Source organism: Podarcis gaigeae, assembly GCF_964106915.1.
Source record: "Podarcis gaigeae genome assembly, chromosome: 10".
Lineage (NCBI taxonomy): Eukaryota > Metazoa > Chordata > Lepidosauria > Squamata > Lacertidae > Podarcis > Podarcis gaigeae.
This window is the reverse complement of record NC_139686.1, coordinates 38,837,509-38,859,526: the sequence shown is the minus strand read 5'-3', so window position 1 is coordinate 38,859,526 and position 22,018 is coordinate 38,837,509. Positions and strand designations below refer to the sequence as shown.

At 38.4% G+C, this 22,018-nt stretch overlaps 1 protein-coding gene across 5 annotated transcripts in view; it reads left to right on the top strand.

Moving 5' to 3' along the window:
* The first annotated feature begins 2,226 nt into the window (after nt 1–2,226).
* Nucleotides 2,227–22,018, top strand: part of LRRIQ1 (leucine rich repeats and IQ motif containing 1) — a 98,092-nt gene continuing 78,300 nt past the window's right edge. The window contains exons 1-12 of one of the 5 annotated variants that reach the window (XR_014555326.1): nt 2,227–2,324; nt 3,471–3,616; nt 4,139–4,250; nt 4,831–4,925; nt 6,384–6,510; nt 7,612–7,841; nt 8,862–8,936; nt 9,527–11,005; nt 11,602–11,754; nt 12,956–13,106; nt 18,737–18,930; nt 20,113–20,240. Coding sequence is in view for 4 of the 5 variants with exons in the window: in XM_083698905.1 (XP_083555031.1) it covers nt 3,479–3,616; nt 4,139–4,250; nt 4,831–4,925; nt 6,384–6,510; nt 7,612–7,841; nt 8,862–8,936; nt 9,527–11,005; nt 11,602–11,754; nt 12,956–13,106; nt 18,737–18,930; nt 20,113–20,240 (2,882 nt within the window). In the remaining variant the exon portion in view is untranslated. The other 4 variants (XM_083698905.1, XM_083698908.1, XM_083698906.1 and 1 more) reach the window with 4 other exon arrangements.

The window sequence follows — 22,018 nt, the reverse complement described above, 5'->3', positions numbered from 1 at the left end:
CATGCCTTTGTAAATGATGTTTAGTTTGTTTGACACTTCCATTACACTTAATTTGCTTTCAAGAACCATTCTCTTTCTTTCTCTCCTTTCTACAATTTAAAAAACAACAACTTAAAGACGAGTTAAGGTGCTTGCAAATCCAATGATGTGCCCAAACCATAGAAATGGCACGTTTAGTCACTTGGGCTTAATTTCTACTTCTCATAAATACATAGAATCCAGAGTCTCCCATAGTGCACTCACTTACAACTTACCTTGCACATGAAGCCCAACCTCAAAAAAACACTAGCGAGACTCCCATATAGGGGGGAAGGTAAGAAAACAATGTTTATTGAATTCAGTTCAGTTCTCATATACATAACTTCACACATATTCTCCAAGGCCTCTTAAGAGAGCTTTTTTAAAAAAATCAAAAATCAAAATGTTTTATTATTGTACAATCTGTAAATGTTATCCTAGTCTTTGGAATGTTTTGAAATTGATACTTTGCTGAAATATAATTTAGGAGAAAACTTATTAACCCATGGGTGATATTACTTAAGAAATATGAAGCAATAGCATTCAGTAATGACACACTAGAATAACCTAATGAAAGGAACAAAAAGGCCTGCCATTCTTTGCCATTTGAACTCTTGGCCATGAAAATCACATAAAACCTCAAAATAAATTATTGCAATTTTATCGAAGTTAGTACTGTATTCACCTCTGTGTGAGTGATATTGCTTTGTCGGTGACAAAGCCTTCAGTGCCATTTTACGTAGTTTCTTAATGAGGGCAGATGATTTTGCTCTCACATAGCCTATAAGGAGAATTTCTGAAGTGAGGAGACTTGGATTTTTCATGATTTAACACCTTCCTGATTTGGCTCCTTTCCTAACTCACATAGGTACTCTCATGTGGCTGAGAGTACCGCATGCTCCCAGAGGTGTCCCATGTCTAGAAACAGAGCTTTTAGCTAAAATTAGAGAAGTGTTTAGCATCATGATGTTTACATGCCTACTAAAATGTAGAATCATAGAATTGTAGAATTGGAAGGGCCAAATGGCTGTGCAGGAATCCAATGCAGGAATCACAGCTACATTCTTCTGATATTTAGTTGGAATCTCCTTTATTGTTATTTGAAGCCATAGGTTCGGGTCCTACTCTCCGGAGCAGAAGAAAACTAGCTTGCTCAACCTTCCATGTTAGAAATTTAAAGATGGCCATCGTAGCCCCTCTCCATCTCCCCTTATCCAGGCTAAACATACCTAACACCCTCAACTGTTCCTCATATGGCTTTGTTTCCAGACCCTTGAGGCAAACTAAGGCCGGGGAGCTGGATCCGGCCCAATCGCCTTCTAAATCCGGCCTGTGGACGGTCCGGGAATCAGCATGTTTTTACATGAGTAGAACGTGTCCTTTTATTTAAAATGCATCTCTGGGTTATTTGTGGGGCCTGCCTGGTGTTTTTACATGAATAGAATGTGTGCTTTTATTAAAAATGCATCTCTGAATTATTTGTGGGGCATAGGAATTTGTTCATATTTCTCCCTCAAAATATAGTCCAGCCCCCCCCCCCCCCCAGGTCTGAGGGACAGTGGACTGGCGGCTCCCTGCTGAAAAAGTTTGCTGACCACTCCTCTTGAGCATCTTGGTCATCATCCTCTGCCCACGTCCAGCTTTTCTGTTTTGGTTTGGGGCTTTCCCTGAGGTGTGACTGAGTCACTTGTAAAATATTCATTGTACACCTGTCGAAAGGGTTTTGTTTTCAGACTTTCTGGGAAAGTTTTTTGTTTTGTTGTTAGAATCTGTAGAAATTGATTGCTTTTTCAGGACTTCAAAGTACACTTTTCGTATTTTGCTTCATTGTTACCTTTCTGTACCGCTTCTATGGGCTTCGGGCTGCAAATCTTTTACACATTTGTTAAAACAAATAAATAGGTTTCATAGCCCTGTATTGCACCACTGTTGCATGTTTGTAGGGATGAGGTTCCTAAAGGACCAACGAGGCTGCCTAGCATTTTTATTTTTTTCCAGGAGCTGTGGCACGAAGAAAAACAAGCCAAAGCGATGAATAAAAGCGTCCTTCTCCCTAGCTACAGGCCAGCGTCTTGCATTTCCACGCATCCTAAGTGCAGCGGCCTCCTCCGCATCCCCGTGTCCTCCTCCCAGGGCATTCAAAAACCCATTGTTCCCTCCTGGGGCTCCGATTGCAAGTCAATTATTTTCGAACTTTCTCGGCTTCCGTAGCTAGGACGTCCTCCTGCGTGCCGTTCGCGGTTGCCATGGCTACACTTCCTGTAACATTGAGGTTAGCCGCCCTAAGCTCTCGGGTTCTGAAGCAGGTCAGTGCTCAGCGGCGGGGGAAAGCGGGAGGGATGAAGCGGTCTTCGACGCCGAGAGCAGGGACGGATCCCTTCTCCTGACAAGACAGCTGGGGAGGAACCTATTTCGATCGCTAAGATAGAGCGGGGCGGCCGTTGAGCGAGGGCGATGCCTAGAACTACACCTCCCAGCGTGCAACGGGGCGCTGCCCGCTCAAGGCTTAATGCTTTGCTTACCCCAATGCACTCTGGGACGTGTAGTCCAAGTGCTCTGAGGGCTTGGCGGGCACGTGTCGCTTGAAAGCTTGAGGCTCTGGCTGCCGTCTATTTCTTTCTTTTTAACGACTTAAGTTGCTTCTCTTTGGAGCCAAGACGTGCCAGGTGTCACTCCGTTGCATTAGTGCGCAGCGAGTGTGCCTCAAACTTGGATATATCCTGAGAGTTGTGTGTATTGGGTAGATTTATTATTTGTTGGTGGGTATAACGTTCTGATTTTTTAAGGGAGTAACCTGTCATTTCTCTTTCATTTCTCTGCAAAATGCCACGTTACTTCATTAGGGCCATGTAGATAAACAACTAATAATTGCCATTATTAGTAAATTGTCCCTGGTAAAAGATTAAGGACAGTTAACCCACAAGTGGGTTGTGGTTTTGTTTTGTTTTTAAACCGTCTCCCTATTACTATATATATATATATATATATATATATATATATATATATATATATATATAGCAATCCCTGAGTGTATATAAATAAGTAAAAGCAGGCACATTGTATCCCCATTTTTATTACCCTTGCAAAGTGTTGCTTTTGAAAAGTGGTTGGCCAACAGAAATACATTAGCTACAATTGTTATCAAGCCACAATGGTCTTTATGCATGGGACAAGGAAATGAACCAGTCAGGAGGCAGCACAGTTAATGACAGTGACAACAACTAGACAAAGGTAGGCAATGTAATGTCTCCACAACTTAAACCTCAGCAACTGCGTACCTGGCCCTTTCCTCATACTGTCAAGATCACTAGTTATACCTCCACCTTTACTTGAGATGGATAGCATGCCATATTATTTTAGAATGGTCTTAAACAACAACATAATGTTAACCGTAGAACTAACAGTTCGGCAGCACATGCATTTCTTTTCTTTTTGCCTTTTCCATGTTACAGTAAAAGGAATGGAGGAAGATGATGATCGACAAATTGAAGAAGAAATAGAACTCGAATTAAGCAAAATCAGTTTTTCATCCTCTGAAATAGATGATCCTGATCTTGATCCTGATGTATCAGCAGAAGCTTCAAGTGACAGCGAACCAGTAAGTATTCCACAGGACTTGGTGGCATACAGTGATCTTTCTGCATACTTGACAAACTTGGCATATACAGTATACAGAGTTCTGGCAGATTGATATATTTACTAGTTTGGTTGATAATATATGCCATGGAGGGTACCATGTGGATGGCTTGTTTCTTAGTATCCTAGACCCTAAAGAAACTTGCATATAAGTTCTACAGTAACATATTATAACATAAATGTAGTCCCCCTGTTTGTAACCAGCATCTAATTCTCGGAGGGACTCCATCAGAGGGCTAAAGGTTTTCCACTGCTGCCCTATGGATTCATCTAATTTTTTTATAAACTTACTTAAACCATGTACAAATAACTGCTTTTAAGTGAATTAGCAGAAGGGTAATATGTAATAAATAAATAGAATTTGAGACTGCAGCACTTGTATTCCAATACTTCTACCTTACATAGTTCCACCTAGGGTTATAACTTAGCTGCAAACAAGCCTAATGTGAAAATAACATAGAATTTAATTTAAAATGTATATTAGATTTCAGATGAGCTACCAGAATCAGTTATCCAATATTTGAATTTTGTGAAGAGGAGTAGCCACAATGCAGAAAAGCTCATTTTGCAAGATTTGGAAAATGATGAAATATCAAGTAAGTGAGTTAGTCAGTTTGTTCTGCTACTGGTGTACAAGTAAGATGCTTATGTTTTACAAGAGAAACTACAGCACTCAAACATTTTTAGAATTATTTGTAACTGAAAAGTAAGTTAACAGTATTCAAAATATTTAAATAGACAAATGTTAATACTCATTTTGGGTAGCAGTGGCTGTTTATCACTGTTATGGAGATTTTTTGTAAATATTAACAGGAAAATACCTGGGAGTGCAAATTTGGGAGATTGATAGAAACCCTTGTTTAACATTGGGCCTGCCACAAATTATGCTTTGATTATTAAGATATCCTAAGCATGATTTGTATAAAACACTTTCCTATTCCTTTCATTGGAATTTTAATGAGTCTTTTAAAGGTACAATAAGCAAGCCTGAACTTGTATGGAACTTATTTTTAGTGTCGGATGTGTAATGATCCAACCTAAAAAAAAATCCTGCCAATTTGGAAAGAAGTACTATTTATATATGTGCTAGTAGGATGTCTCACTGAAATGAGTTAGTTGAAGCTTTAAACAGTAACTTCTTCTGCAGTGTCTAAATTATAATTTCTTTATTTGCAGGTGATATATACAAGGTAGTTCCTAATAATGCTTCAGAATGCTTGGCTGAGTTGGCTTCTGAATATAATGAAGATCCAGAAGAATTAAAGAAAAGGGTATTCTCTCTATATATATTTACTAGGGCTACTGCTACTGCTCATTCCACTTGCCAAACATTCCTACAATCTGTATGTTGTGGGATCAGTGGTGTGCTGTGGGCTTGGCTTCAGTTTATGCAGCCAGATGATGTGGACAAGATGTTCCTTCAGAATGGGAGTCAGCAACTTCCAGACCATGTGAAATAGCTCCACTGGCCAGCTGCTAGGGGGTGCAATGCAGGCTGCAAAATGTGCCTTAGTCAATCCACCAAACTGGCTTCTGTACTGGGTACAGAAACTGGATGTCAGCGCTCTCACTCACCTGCATGAATTTCCTGTTCAACTTTGGCTAACATGCTTATATACATGTTATTTAATAATAATCTGGTTATAATCTAAGATAGGTATGGGGAACCTTTGGAACGTGTTGCTGAACTACAGCTCCCACCAGTCCCAGCAAGCATGGCCAAGGGTCAGGCGACTAGTAGGCCAGCAACATCTGAGGGCCAAAGGTTCCCCACACCTGATTTGAAAAAACCTTCGTATTTACCATTCTCTTTTTTAAAAAAAAAATCCAGTTCAAATATAAGGAAATAGTTTTAAATAGTTTTTTTTTTAAATCCACCATGTGTGTGTGTTTGTGTGTGTGTATTCTTATTTCTTTCCCCCCCTTGCACTAATACGTAGTTCAAATATATGTTTCCAGAAAAACTATTCCTAGTGACATTCTTTTTAGAAACTGGCTAGTTATGACAAAAATAAAATTTCACATGTAGAAAAAAATTCAGGATCTGATTAGATTTTGGCAGTAGAGAGCAATAACAATATAGCAGAAAATGTGACACATGTAGAGATAAGCTTACATTGATTGTTATAACAGAAATAATTTGATAAGCTTGGTGGTTCCTCTGAACTTCCTTTAAAATTATATTTTGAATGTATCTCTGATAAAATACAAACTGTAATACAAATACAAACCTATTGTTGGGTAGGAGGCTTGTCTCATATTTTGCTTGTGGCAATATGCATGTTGAAGTAGACTTCTATGCAGACATCCCTAATTCAATAAGAAGTCTTAAATGCAAGCTAGTGCTGTATTGCATTCACATTTCCTTTCACCAATCTAGCTGTGGTTGTAAACACAAACCCCAATTCGAAAATCGGTGATATTTCTGATTAGCAGCTTAGGAGGGAAAGTAAAGGAATTTTAATTCAGTTCTCCTCATTAAACAACTGAATAGTAAGATTGCTGCTCTTACAACAAGACTCTGCACACACCAAGTTGGATTGTGGCCAATACAAGTGCTCCTAAACTTTTCATCCATAACAAATAACATCTGTTCATTACCCATCGTTCTCCTATTATATCTCTTGCAATTTTGAACGATGACTAGCATAGAACATAACTGCTTCTGTGTATAGTTTGATAATTCCAAGCTCTACTACACTATCATGAAAATATTTGTTGCTGTTTAGGTATTGTCTGAAATAGAAGATGAAGATGAAGAACAACAGATCAATGTGACTTCTGACAGTACAATAGAGGCCAATGATAATGGAGACATTGCTTCCAGTGAAATTTCTGATAGATGTTCTTTGACAGGTAAACAATCTTGTAAGATAGTGACTCACAGAGAATCACTCATCTTCATGACTTAGCCCAGGTCTCTCAGATCAATATTGTTTAGCCAGAGATTGTTTAGCCAGTTATTTTCCATACATGGTATGTTCTACATCTGCATAATGTGAGCTATATTGTTGGTGATGTTGAAGATGAAGCAACCTCCTCTAGTGCAGAATGTTAAAATAGATTGTGGTTCGAGGACCCGACCCCCGCGAAGTAAAATGAAGACACAGGGACACGTGATATAAGGTTAATGGGCTAGAAAAGGCCACAACTTTATTGATTACAGCAACGAAAAGGTATTGGCTTAGGCATTGGATCGCGAAACAAGTGGGTTTATTCACCAGGGGTTCATCACCTGTTGATGCTAATCCAACTATAGGCTCACCCCTGATGTCACCGAGGGTCGTGCCATGGCCTCTCGCCAAGCAGGCTTCGGACGGAATACACGACCGCCAGATTCCTTTAACGGAATACCCCTAGAAATTGAAGGCATAGGCGATGGCCACACCTAGCACTTCGACACACCACAACACATTATTCCAATGCCTAACCTACCCACCAATACCACCAAAAAGTTGTGACGATTGCTACGAGGTAGGCGAAAAAACCAAAAAGCCTAATGCCAAATGGGAAAACTCCTACCAGGCCCCCCGGGCAACCGGGGCGACCAACCTAAGGTCCATAGCAAGGCCAATGACCTAAGCCCTAACTCAAAGGGAGTGGAGGGTGGGTGACTTGCACAGGATGACAAAGAGAAATGAGGCCGGGGAGAGGCTGGCACTGCAGCATAAAGGCTGCTGGACACGCCCCCCCATGACACCTGGTTGGACGGCCACCGGGGGGGGCGTGAGCGCCAGCCAGGTGAGCTGGAGGCGGTGTTCGGGCTCCCGTCCACAACCACTCCCCTCTCTTTCAGGGAGGAGAGTCTTTATCACAGGCAGAAAAAAAAATCATAACCTTGTTTTTATGGTATAGTGCAAATTCTTAAAACCACCAGGAGCTGGCAACACAGTTTTATGGGGGGGGGGGGGGCAATAGTATCAATGATTCCAAGTTCTCATGCCTGCATTCTTCTAGATGATGGTGGCACAGACCTTAGCTTTACTTTCCAAGAAGTTGAAGAAAGATGCAAGCGAGAATATGAGCTCTGGGAACAAAAGCAAAATGAACTTGAAAATGAAAGAATAAAACAATTGAAAATTAAGAAGTGCATGGAAGAAATGCAAAATGAAGAAGAGGAGAAAAGGAGGCAACTACGGCAGGAGGAACTGGAGGCTGAAAGAATGAAGTTAGAAATGTTCCATGCGGTAATATTTTAATGTAGATAATGGGCATATTTAAAACCTGTGGGTCGTATCTTTTATTTATTTAGTATATCTTGTTTTTAGACTGAAATGAATTTGAATCCATTAAAAAACAATAAACATCAGAAAAAATAAAATATAAAACATACATTAATGAAATACATTAAATTTAATACATTAAATCATGCAAATATGGCATAATAATTTAAACATATATGTGCCCTGTGTAGCTAACCTAAAGGTAAAGGTGAAGGGACCCCTGAGCATTAGGTCCAGTCGTGACCCATTCTGGGGTTGCAGCGCTCATCTCGCTTTATTGGCTGAGGGAGCCGGCGTACAGCTTCCGGGTCATGTGGCCAGCATGACTAAGCTGATTCTGGCAAACCAGAGCAGCACATGGAAATGCCGTTTACCTTCCCACCGGAGTGGTACCTGTTTATCTACTTGCACTTTAAGGTGCTTTCGAAGTGCTAGGTTGGCAGGAGCAGGGACCGAGCAATGGGAGCTCACCCCATCGCGGGGATTCGAACTGCCAACCTTCTGATCGGCAAGTCCTAGGATCAGTGGTTTAACCCACGGTGCTACCCGCATCCCTGTAGATACAGCTTCAATAAAAGAACTGATTCTTCATAATATGCTAGTCATTGATAAGTTCTGACATGCTTTTCACTGACATTGATATATATATTATACTTCAAATGTTACAGGAAAAGAATTATATTGTAGCAATCAGCTCCTTTAGGGTACAAAGAGGGCCTTATTTCTCTTTGGTGCTAAACATGGTGCTAAGAGTGTGTTCAGAAACATTGCTTTATTGTTTATTATAAGAATACCAACAATCAAAAGACCAGTATGATTTTCTAGAAGAACAGAGTTTAGTAAATGTTTCAGCTTTTGTCATTTGGTTTTTATAATTTTCCAGCCTTTTCTGTTACTTTTTTACATGCACCTTCTCTGTCATTCTTATATCGAACATTAAGAAATTACATTGGTGCTAACATTGATGATCTATATTATGTACAGCAACAACAGGCAGTGATGGAAAAAGAGCTGATGAAAGAGGAGAAGTCTTGGAAAGAACAAATGAGACAGCATGAGGTAATTTACATACAAGAATGTTGACAATTTTTATAAGATTGTAGCATCGTAGTTTATGTATAGGAAAATAATCCTCAGCCCACATGTCATGCCCAAACCATCATAGGGTAGACTTATTGAAATTAATGCATCTAAGATAGTCATGTCTATTAACTTTAATAAGTCTACTTTGATTCTTGGCCCCGTAACCATGGGTGCCTGGGGCCATGGGTGCCATGTAGCTTGAATGGCCCTGGCATTGAAATTTGAGGGTGCCTGGCCCCCTCATTGCGAATTTTGTGGGTGCTTGGGCACCCAGGGCCCCAGGGAGTTGGCACCTATGATACTATCATTGAATATCACCCCAAGTTTATTCTTTCAGGATAGCAACATGCACTGAACAATGCACTGAACAATAAATGAAACACAGTTCAATATATGTGTTACAAATAGAATGACATTATCTCCCTCTGACCTGCCTGTTTTAATATGCCTATTTAATATGCAACCTATTTAATATAGAGCCATTAATATCAGTTTCTATTTTATATGATTTGTACGTCATAATTTTGGTATTTCTTACAAATGCTTACTTTTTTGTTTGGGCTTAGGAATTGATTAATAACTTACAGATACAAATAGAAGAAGAAAAGAAGGCATTTGAAGAACAACAAGCTATGGAAAGACAACACTTGTCAGAACTGCAGAATATGGCTGCTGTAAAAATCCAAGCTACCTTTAGAGCCTTCTTGGTGTACAAAAAATATTCCCCTGTCTTGAAAGAAAGGAAAAAAGAACTAGAAAAACAAAGAAAATTGCAAGAAGCGATGCAAAGGGAAAGAAAAGAAAAGCAGGAAAGATTGATGAAGAGGGCCCTAGAGAAGAAGGAACAAGAGGAGAAAGAAAGAAAGAGATGGGAAGAAAAAGAGAGGCAGGAACTTGAGGAAAAGATGAAGAGGCATGAAGAATATGAAAAGAAGAAAGAAATTTTGAGACTTCAGCGAGAACAACTAATATTGGAAGAACTGAAAAGGACAGAAAAAGGCCACCTAGAATTTGTGATAGAAAAGAAAATGGAGTCTGAAAATGTGGATAAAGTAAAACTGTTGGCTAAAAACAGAAAAATAATTAAAGAAGTCAAAGAAGATGATGAAACTGAAAAATCAGAAAGGCTAATGAAACTGGACAATATTGATAATGTTACAAAAATAACAAAGAAATTAAAAGCAAAAGAACAGGTAGAAGAACAAAAGGAAGAAGAAATTGCCAAAATAAAAAGGGTAATGGGCCCCCCAAATACAGAGAAGGCTTTAGAAATAGCAAATAAGGAGGAAGAAATCAAAAAGGTAAAAGAAGAGGAGGAAGAACAGGTAGAAGAACAAAAGGAAGAAGAAACTGCCAAAATAAAAAGGGGAATGGGCCCCTCAAATACAGAGAAGACTTTAGAAATAGCAAATAAGGAGGAAGAAATCAAAAAGGTAAAAGAAGAGGAGGAAGCTAAATATGGAAGAATGAAACTAATTGAGGAAAAGCAACAGAAAGTTGAAACACAGGAAAAAGAGTATGAGAAAAAGAAACAAGATGAAATGCATGAAATGATGCATGTAGGAAATGATGACAGATACCGTTTTTTGACAACTGTGGAATTTCAGGAAAATGGTAATACAAATGCTCTCAGTAGTGAAACTATTACAATAGTTAATCAAGAAGACAGCAGGCATAGCAGTTGCATCAGCATGGATGTTCAGCTAGATTCTGGAGCCGCTGGACAGATAGACGGGTCTTATGCATCTGAAAATATTAAAATAGAGCCTGCTTTAAAAGAAATTCATGAGGAAGTCACTAGTCGTTGGGCCAGATGTGAGAATTCAGTCAATTCTTTTGAGCAACTGCTCGTGCTTTCAGATTCTATTGAAAAGAAGAGGTTAGCGTGGATGAAAGGATGTAAATCCTGGTCTAGAATTTATAGAGAACACCAGGGGAAGAAAATAGTTGAAAGAAGCAGGCCACGGAAATGCTCCTCTGGTCTGATGCCTCCTCTGAGTGCTGCCATGATAATGCAGTCTGGCCCTTGGAATTCTCTGCAACAGGTGAGTAAAAGTTGCAAGTTCAAAACTGTCATACAAGTGTCTTGTGAATCCTTTTAGTGCTTATGTATCGCGAGCTATTCGTAGCTTCTTAGTGCTGACATAACATTCCCCTCAGAGGAAGTAAGAAGTGGAATCATAAAGTTTGCCAAAAATGCTTGAATAATTTACTGACTTTTATAGAAACTCTTTCCCACATTCCTTGTTCACTGTGTGCTCTAGTTCTGTTGATGCAAAGGGTTGGGTGGGGACCATGGCAGTATTGTGCAGTTAGGCAACCTGATCACAACCTTCCAAGAGACTTTACACCTCTTACACAGCCTGCAGAGTAGTGGATGAGCAAGTCGAGAGTTACAGTAGCATAGAACAATTGTTGAATTGTTGGCACAAAGAAGTATATCTTTCCATTGTGGTGTGTTGGATGTCATGAATTGTTTTCTACCCCCACCCCCTGATATGATTTTGGATTTTTCCAAACTTTTTTGTTTTGAGCTAGAAACAATATTTTGGATGGTTTGAAATCACAGTTTATATAATGCATTGCAAATATATTTCAAATGTTGCAAGAGTATAAACTTTTTCTTATTGAATGTGTATAGGTGACCACAGTTACCTTTCAAGATTTGCCGGGCTGCAGCCTCTCCACGTTGTCACAGTGTTCAAAGCTACAATTTTTGAGTCTCAGACGTTGTGGATTGCTTTCTTTGGAAGGACTCAGCAACTGCAAAGATCTAAAATACATAGATGCAGAGGTACTATGTTTTTTTAGTCTGAGTTGAAGTGGAAATTATATTAAAAGGTGCTGTTACACATCCACTCCACATACAATAAGAACATAAGAGTCCTAGTGGATCGAATCAAAGGTCTAGCTAGTCCAGCATAATATTTTCAAATAGCAACCTTCATATGGATATCTTTCACCTTGCTAGTAACCAGCCTGGTCAGGGAGGCTGCTTATCAGCAGGGTGGTGAATACACTGACAGCATCCCAGATCTGTCTGTCTAGTCTAACACAGATGCAGTGCCTCTAAGCCCATCCCCAAATCAATAGGTTTTCTGGTAAAAGATTATATTTCTATGGACAATGCCAACACCGACACCTTTGACCATCTAGACTGGTCTGGTGCTGTACCAAGAACCCAGATGTGCACAGCTGAATTACCCCATGCCCACCCAGTTTATGCATGTGAGTCGCAGTAACACATGTCAGGTCATCCCCTTCTAGGTCAAATCAGGGATGAACATAATTTAGTTACAGACTGACCTGGCAAATAGAGGACTAAGTGGCTAGCCCCATCAAAAACTGCTGGATGAGCTGAAAAGGGCCAAACATCTAGACCTCCATCCCAGGTGGTAATCAGTTCCTCCACTCAAATATTCTCTTGCCTACAATGAATAGAATTGAAGCAGGTTTACTGTAACTGCCTGCCAAAGGCTCATCCAGACACATCTTAACACCTTCATCCAATAACCCTGTGTACAGCACAAAGTTTAGGGGCACAGATGATAAACTAAAGCTCACAACAAAAAAAATTTCCTTCCAGTAGCACCTTAAAGACCAACTAAGTTAGTTCTTGGTATGAGCTTTCGTGTGCATGCACACTTCTTCAGATACACAGTAAGTGTATCCCATGAGCTTAAAGCTCACAGTAAGTGTATCCCATGTGGTAGACAGAATATAGTAATCTCATAAGTACACTCCTTTGCCTCTCACCCAGGGGAACCTACGAAAACCAACCTCCCTCCCAATTCAGCCTGGCTTGAACTGATTTTTGTATCAGTTTTAATCAGGATCGAAGGCAATAGCTGCAATCCTAAACACTTACCTGGCAACAAATCTCATTCAATTTATTGAGCATTCTGAGTAGACATGAATAGGATTGTACTGTTAATTATTTTTAGTTCATTCAAAAAAATGTAAGAAAACTTAATATTTGTTTGGTTTGTTTACAGGAAAACAATATTAAAGGGATTAATTGTGAGAATCTTGAAAATCTCTGCATTCTAATTCTGAACAAAAATGACATTTCATCCCTTCATGGTTTATATGGCTGCACTAATCTTTGGAATCTTGAACTTTCCTACAATAAAATAACTCGAATTGGTAAGGGACTGACTATTTCCATTGATAAATAGTAGAACTGCAACCATTAGTAGGTAAATAAATGTTCTTAATAAGTTATTTTTATGTGATTAACAATAAACGCCTCTGTTAATTGGTTTGGGTTAGTAGCCTCTGTGGTCTGCTCTTTTTAAAAATATGGTGCTTGTCTCAGCACTAAGAGTCAGGTCATAGGTGGGCAGTCTTGTGGTTCCTAGTTACACTTCAGTACAAGTAAACAACTTCCATTTACCAGGGAAAGTAAATAGGTGTCCATCTGCATATTCCCTAGTGCACTCAGTGTCTGTGGTGGGGAACAGATTTTATATAAATGGCCAGTCTTGCTGATTAACTTGTTTCAAGGTAAAGTAAACAAGAAAGCTCACAGAAATTTGGGGACATAGTTGAAGGAAGACCTGTCTTCCATTTGGCGCACTATTGATCCCAATGTCTGCTCTCCTCCTTCCCTCTCAGTGCATCTCATGCTGCAGTCTGCTTGGTTGTCTCATAGATTTCAAGTGGAGCATTGGAGAAGATTTTGCTCTTGTTTTCATAGTTTCAACCAGGGTTCCTTTTTCATGCTAGACAAAGAAACAAAATCCAGGCTGTAGTGTACTTGAGTATGGTTAGTAAAATAAGGTACATATCTGATTTGTGGTTCATTTAATGAAGTAACATATTAGGAAACTGGATTTCAAAACCTGAGGATTCAACTGATGAATCAGCAATGAAACATGCACTTGGCTGAATAAAAGCAAAAGCTGCCTTGGCTATCTTACTGTGCTAAAAAATAAAAGTAGCCAAAAAAATCCCCATGAGCAAATAAGATGTCTGCACATAATAAACAAAGGGGAGTATGAACCAAAGAACGACATTATAATTTATTTTATATTTCCCAAACTTGCTATTAGTCTTCATGTTATGCAAAATAAGGTCAAGGTAGCTGAATGAATGCTTCTTTCCAGTAAAGCCTCTTTATATGATGTCATACCAAAGTTTCTGCATCCCCCAAAAGGTTACAACATTGAAAATGAAAGGTTAAGAAGCTATTTTACTTCTAGTATATAAATCTTGTATATAAATATTAATTTAAATGTGAATATTTATAATGTCAATGCACCCAATCCAGTTGGTTATGTTTTAGATTGCTAAATTTTCTGTATTAAAGAGACAGATTTCTTAGGCACAAGCTTCTGCTTGGAATAGTGACTGTTGGTGTTCATTAAATCTCAAAGATCAGTAATCCAAGGTAAACCAACAAGGTGGACTGATTGGTAGCAGAAATGCTGGAATCTGTGTTCAATCTGTCTTCGGTGCCAGTAGTACTGTAAAGGATTACTTGTTTCAGATGGATTTCCTGAGGTAGAATATCAGAAAGATTAATGTGAGAGTGACATAATATGAATTGATGAGTCTTGGATATGAAGACTACAGGGCCAATGAGGCAAAAGCCTCCTGTCCTGTCTGTATATACAATGAAAGCACTGTGCTTACCCGTAAATGAGATGAGTTTGAATGAGAAAGTAGATGTTCAAGAAAACCACTTGGAGCCTGCTTTTCTGTCCTCATCAACTGCTTGGGGGAGGTCTGGTTTGTAAGCTGCATTTCATGTTACACAATCACATATTGATAGTTTTTTTAAAAAAACACCTTATGGAATTACACAAAGATAGACTTGTGTTTTTAAAGATTTCCCCCTCCCTTTCCATCTCTGAGTCCTGCAGAGTTTCCCTTGGTAGATTTGGAAGTTGCAGTGCAACAACCCCACCCCAGTCCTTATTTCATTCCGTTCAAATGATTCTGTGGCTGTTTCTTTAAAATGAGGCTTAAATTGCTGTCACTTACCTGGCAGTAAGTCCCTTGAGTATAGCAGGACTTCCTTTTGAGCAAACATGCAGTGAATTGTCTGTATATAACATTTTAGTCCTTAGTATCTCTTTTGTTTTCCACATCATGTAAAACTAAATGCAGAGAGAGTACATAGTTTAAACTCAGTTGATAAAATAAGGGGTTTTTTTAATTTTTAAAAAATTGTATTGCATTCTATGAATACTGACTGCTCATTATCAGAATAATTTAAACTAGTTCTGGATTTACAAATATACCTTAAGTTGGATATTTTCTGAATTTTTTTTACTCTTCCTCTGTCTTCATGGTTTTATAATAATTTGAAAACTAATAAAAATAAACTAAAAAGAAAGAAAGTCTAGGTTATTGATAATTTTGAAATCAGAAACATATTCCTTTTGGAACCAGCTTTAGTTAGTAAATATAAAAACTTTGTTACCTTCCGAGTTACGCAGAACCCTTAAAACAAAGCATCACTTATTATTATACCAATAGAGACTAAACTATTAAAGAAGCTGTGGGATTTAATAGATTTAATAACATCTTAACAATTCAAAGATAGTACAAAGATAATCTCAGGGTCATGGGTTCAATCCCCACATTGACCAAAGGATTCCTGCATTGCATCGGGTAGATGATCCTCTTGGTACTTTCCAACTCTACAGGGGATCAGAAACAGAGAAGTATGCTATTTTATTTTTTTGAAGTGTTAGTAATTCCACACCTTCTTCAGTACCTGCCAACCATGCACGCCCCCCAAAAAGACCGGGCCAAACTACACATGACACAAAATATATAATTGGAAAACTTGTCAGATAGTGTGTGCACATGCTCTTTTTAAAATTAATAGCAGGCAAGGAGCCTGTGGGAAGGAAATGCTTAACCCTTCCCTCCCTACTGTTACTTCTGACACGCATACACCAATTATTAGCCCCAGGAAAAGAAATTCCTGTTTTCATTTTTAATAAAACACTGTGATGTGATTACTAATGGAACACAGGAGCGAGCGGGGAAGCATTGCTACCACTTACCAGGTAAGCAGGTGAATCCAGGACTGCACTGGCACACAGTCAGAACTAATCCAGTATTTCCTCTGGTGTGCCCACACAATTCTAACGCTTTCCACCCCCCTGCATCACATGACACCATTCCAATAAATAGCAGCAACCCCAATATTAGGATGGTAGCAGAGCACAACCACAACAGCCACTCCTGATGAAACATTTAGTTTAACCCGTTACAATGTGATTTGAGTGATCCTAAGATTTATTTTAAAAATTAACAGATAATGAAACAAGCAAGAGTTCAACCTGTTATTAGATATACTGTTATTATCGGTCCGCTGCTTTATGCCAGCAGGAGGGGATGATAACTGGACTTTCCTAAGGAAAAAAATGAATCCAACGTGACAAGTCTAAATAACTCTTTTATATTCCATAAATCCACTAGGTGGTGCAGGTTAGCTTTCCAGATTATTTAACAGCAGATTCCAAACTGCTGTCTTGCAATGTTGCGTTTAAATTTAGAAGTATATTTAAAATTATTTTTTAGTAATTGAGGAATGGTACCCAAATCCGTCCTAGTGGAAATCATATTTAAACCAGTAGTCTAGTCTGATTCTTAGTTTTAAAAAATCTGAGAAAAGTTAGTTCATTTAATGCAGAACTTGTGACATTTTAACAGTACAGTCTAATGGGTATCTGTTGAATTCACTGCAGTTTACTTTCAAGTGAGTAAATGCAGGATTGGTACTCAGTGCAGAGGCATTTGGTTATAGATAGTAGGATATTTGCTTCTGATTGCTATATTAATATTGGATCTATTTTTTCATGTCAGCAGAAATATTTGTCGGTATTTTAAAATGAAATTCAAGGCATAGTTCCCGGTTTGAAACCTGGACCTCAGTTCAAATAAGCTTTCATTAAACTTTTCAGCCTCGCAATTCCCAGAGCTGATGAGCCTATTTGTAGTTCAAGTTTAAGAACATCTTGTGACTTGGCAGTAGGAACAGCTATAGTAAAAGCAAGATGTCTCCACGGCACACATAGTTCTCTGCTACACATGCAAATTTCTTCGTTAGATCATGTCCCTAATTCTAACAAAAAAATCATTTTGAATAATGGATAATCAAAGTGTTATATGGAACCATATGTGGCAACATTTGTATTAGGGCATATTGCAGGCATGCACTATGGATTTTTCAGTCCATAAAACAGTCGGACTTCAAATAGAAAGGTTAGCGTACTGACTTTAGTTTCTTTCTCTGTCTCCATCAGTGTTTTGCAGACAAAAAGCAAGCAGCGAGCACGTATGCCATGTCACAAAAAGTTGTTTTCATTTCAAAACAAAAAAACTGGGAAAGCATCACTCAACATCACACACCACTTTGTACGTTATAGCTAGGTTTGCCATACATCCGGAATTTCCCAGACATAGACAGGATTCGGTCATCGGAAACGGTGCCCAGGTGGAAATTGCTGAAACGTCTGGGAAAATCTGGATGTATGGCAACCAATGTTTCTGGCACAAAAGAATCATCAGAAAATAAATATCTTCCCTGCCTCCACCCTACAGATTTCTTAACAGTAGCTGTTATTCACTGTTCTGTGCTTTTCCCACTCTGCTTTTTGTCTAATTAAAGTTGAAATTCACTCCCACAAGATGTAGTGATGGCCACCAACTTGAATGCCTTTAAAAGATGAGATGATTTTATGAAAGGATTGCTAACAACAATAGCTATGTGCACTGAGGTCTTGCTTATGGGCTTCCTGTAAGCATCCAGTGGGCAACTGTGAAAGCAGAACCCTGAGATAGAGGGGCATTCAAATGGATCCAGCAGTCTCTTATTATGTTTTCACGTCATATTTCTATGATGTAAGGGTGCACAACATGCACATAGCTAACTTAACTGAATGTCCTTCTCTAATTGGACCCACCAGGTGAGATGCTGCAGGTAGTTACTAGAGAAAGTGCCTTTTCTTTGGTAGTGTCCGGACCTGGACAATTCTTTTGCAACCTGACTTAGCACCTTTCTTTTTTTTAAAAAAAATACTTTTTTAATTTGATTTTAAAAAATATAAACACACAATGAACATCAATTCAGAATCCAAATACTGAGATTACTCTGAATCTCCTGACTTCCCCCCATCCCTTCCATGGGTCCCAATAAAAATAATTACAACTGCATATCAATATTTGGCTTAGCACCTTTCTTAATGTCACTCCAGCACTAGGCAAAGGCCATTTTATCAGTCCTGATTTTATTTTTATTTTATTTGTCATGTGATTTTATGTTGCTCTTATATAGTTTACTGTTAATATGTCTTTTAATTTTATGTATTTTAGATGTAATTTAAGTGTTCTGTATTTTTGATCATGCAAGCTTCCTTGAGAATTTGTTGAATGGAAATACAACATAAATATTCAGCAAAGAAATAAATCCACTTCCCTTCAAACAAAGAATACGGGGTGTTTATGAATGGTTTATGAATGCTACATGGTTTTAACAAATGGAGAATAAAATACAAAATGTGCTGATGGGAAGCTATTATGACTTGTTACTGATTTCAAAAATAAGTAAGATTTCGATAAACAATCATATTATGGACTAGAAATGTTAATGCCTTCTCATGCTTAGTAACTATTTAGTATGATGATGGAAACAGAGGCCACATACTTGTTTTTTATGTATATAATATAAGCCTGTTGTACTTCTGATTCCTTAAGTCAAAACCAATGTATCTTTTTATTTCAATGCTTTGAAATATTGTAACTTTACGTTTTAGGTGGATTGGAGTCATTGAAAAATCTTCAGCGACTTGTTATTGATCACAATCAATTGATCAGCACCAAAGGACTATCTCATACTCCTACTCTAGTGTATATAGATTGTTCCTTTAATCATCTTACTCATATTGATGGCATTGAAAATTGTGGCCTTCTTCAAATTCTGAAGTTACAAGGGAATAACTTCAATGAGGTAAAAAAACTACAACACCTTGGCTGTTATCCAATTAAAGAAGTCTCTAGGCATGGGGCAAAGTCTGTGGTAGAGGAATTGTTGTTTTCTAGGCTCATGCCAGGCACCCCGATTTTCTCTTTTCTGCTTTTCCATTTTTCTCTTTCCGTTACTTTAAATGAGAAGAAAAATAACTGTGCCAGTTTTAAGCTTGGTATAGTTTAAAAAAACAACAACTTAAGAAGACCCATTCAGGTATCAGACCAAAGACACAGTTGTATTCTTACAGTGGCCAACCAGATGACTACATCTTCTTCTGAGGAGAATCTGCTGGATTGTTACTTGGTAGCAATGCAACAGTGAGCTTTCTCTGTTATAGCAGTCACCTCTAAATATCCTGTGCACTGTTCCCAAGACATCTCTGGTAGCAGATCTCCTCCACCCATGGATTGCTCTATCCACTTGGTGGAATGTCTGAAGCATCCAACACTATCAGTTGATTATATTTGCAGATGAGAAAAACCAGTAGTTCTGAATAAAAAGCACACTTTTGGGTTTCTAAAGATGTATTTATGTGCCTCAGCATACATTATTTTACATAATATATTCCTTCATGTTCAATAGAGAAGGTGCATTGCCTCTTCTAAGATGACACTTGGAGTGCCCCATTCTTATCAATGCATAAGGTTTTGTTTGATCATCCTGAGAGGGAATCACATAGCGTCACCCCTTTACCTGTTTTATAAGAGTTCAAATTTCATCTTATTTCTGAAATAATGTGTTGAGAAAGGAGTGTTGGGCAGATCTATGCACACACACACCTGTATGCACATGTATGGTACACAGAATCATATCCCCCCATTGCTGCTGTTGAATGGTCACTATATACATTAGTGAGTATACATTTCAGTTTTTCAAAGGAACATCAGAGACTGAAGCACCTTTATTTAATTTTGGTCCCATTTATATATATATTCTCTACCTGTGTGTGTTTTAACATCATCAACTGTTTATTTGCATGCCATTTCCCCACAAAATTGTGCTCAAAGTGACTCACAGCATATTAAATGAACAATAATATTTCAAAAACCTATTAAGAACTTATGCTGCAGTAACTGCAAATAGGATTGCAGCCTTAGTCATTTTAGTATGATAGCCAATGTGCTGTAATAATATGTTGATATGCTATTGATTTATGTTTAGTTCCCCAGCCTGGAAAATCATGTTTTGCTAAGAGAATTATACTTGGAAGACAACAGCATCTCAACAATGGAAAAGCTTTCTACATATTGGCTGCCTTTGCTACAGATACTTTTTATCTCACAAAACAGGTAAAACTAATAACATTATTTTTTTGGGGGGGTGGATTACAGTGGTACCTTGGGTTAAGAACTTAATTTGTTCTGGAGGTCTGTTCTTAACCTGAAACTGTTCTTAACCTGAAGCACCACTTTAGCTAATGGGGCCTCCTGCTGCGCTGCTGCCGTGCGATTTCTGTTCTCACCCTGAAGCAAAGTTCTTAACCTGAGGTACTATTTCTGGGTTAGCAGAGTCTGTAAGCTGAAGCGTCTGTAACCCGAGGTACCACTGTATAAAGTTCAGACCCTTTTAAAACTGGAAAGACAAGGAATCAAGTCTGGATCCTTCTACATACAAAGCATACAGCCATGGGCCTTTCATACATATCGAACCCTGTTGTGTGACTTCTCTCTTTCCCCTCCCTTTGCTGCTGTATATTGCAGTCGACAGCTGGTGAAGTGCTTCCTGTTGTGTGGAAGGAAGCACTCTGTCATAATAGCTGAGTGGATATTTGGCTGACATTTCTAGTAGGAAAAGCTTCCCGTACCTCTGCTGTATGTGTCAACATCTTTAACATAAATCGTTTGGGCAAAAGTGAGAATGAGGATGAAGTGGATAGGCATGACTATAAATATAGCTGGAATGGATGACAATATCAGCAGAATGGATGATTAAAGCAGTAAAAAATGTAGTAGTTCAGTAGTTGATATTTGTAGTTTCTTTACCAATGTGGCCGTGTTCTAAGCAGCTCCATATGCTTTTGCTATGGCATAAGTGATTGGATGTTCTGTACAGAAGGATTGAATGTAATGAAGTAAGCTGTTGAAAGAAAAGCTGTTCCTTTGCTTTTATCCTGCAGCTGATGCAGTTGTATGATTTCTTCTTAAGAGTGTGCAGTGAGTGTCATTTCCTTTTTGTTGACTGCTGGAAGCCCCTATGAATGTTAGGATTGTGAATCCATATATTCCTTAAGAATAAAGCTCCAGTAGGAAAGTCTAATTTGCAACTAATAGATGATAACAGGTCTTTAGTTTATAATAGGAATAATTGATTTTTAAAGGTAAACATGGATGCCTAATAAAGTTTTAGGAGACAAAATACTGATAGGTGACTCGTAATATTTTTTTAAAGCATTGCACGTATTAAAAATTAGAACAGTATGTTTATCTGGATGACTGCCCCTGTTAAAAGAATGAAGTACATTATATCTGCATGATGTGAGAAGAACATATTTTCATATTTCAAAGCTGTCCTTATTTATCTGGGCCTCAAGTCGCTATCAGGGGAAAAGGTGGGATAAAAATATATAATAACAATAATAATATTTCCATATGTACCATATATTTATTAAGCAGAATACCTTCCCCCCTTTTCAAAGTAGTTGTCCATCAAGTTTTATAAGTTGTATCATGTAGGAATTTCCGTGGTTAAGAGAGCAAGAGCACCCCTCTCCTGTTCCTTCCCTCTCGGACTTTCAATACTTTTCCCTACCCTTCTATTTCAGCACCAACCATGGTTAGCTCAGGAGAGGGAGCTTCAAATTAAGCATTTGAAAACTGATTCTAACTGTGATTTCAAACTCTGTTTTGGCTAAAGCTGAAAAGAGAAGGAATAATTAGAAAAGAAGGGGGACCGAGGAGCATATGAGGTTGAGAAGGGAAGGAAGTGTGCAAGTCTGAGGAGTTCTCCAGATCTCTGAACCATTGTTAAGAGATTGGGGAGCATTCTTCTTCTTTGGTGATCACTCGTAGCTGAGTAAGATGGTCTTCCATGAACACAATTTTAACAGTGAGTCCGTAAGTGACTGTGG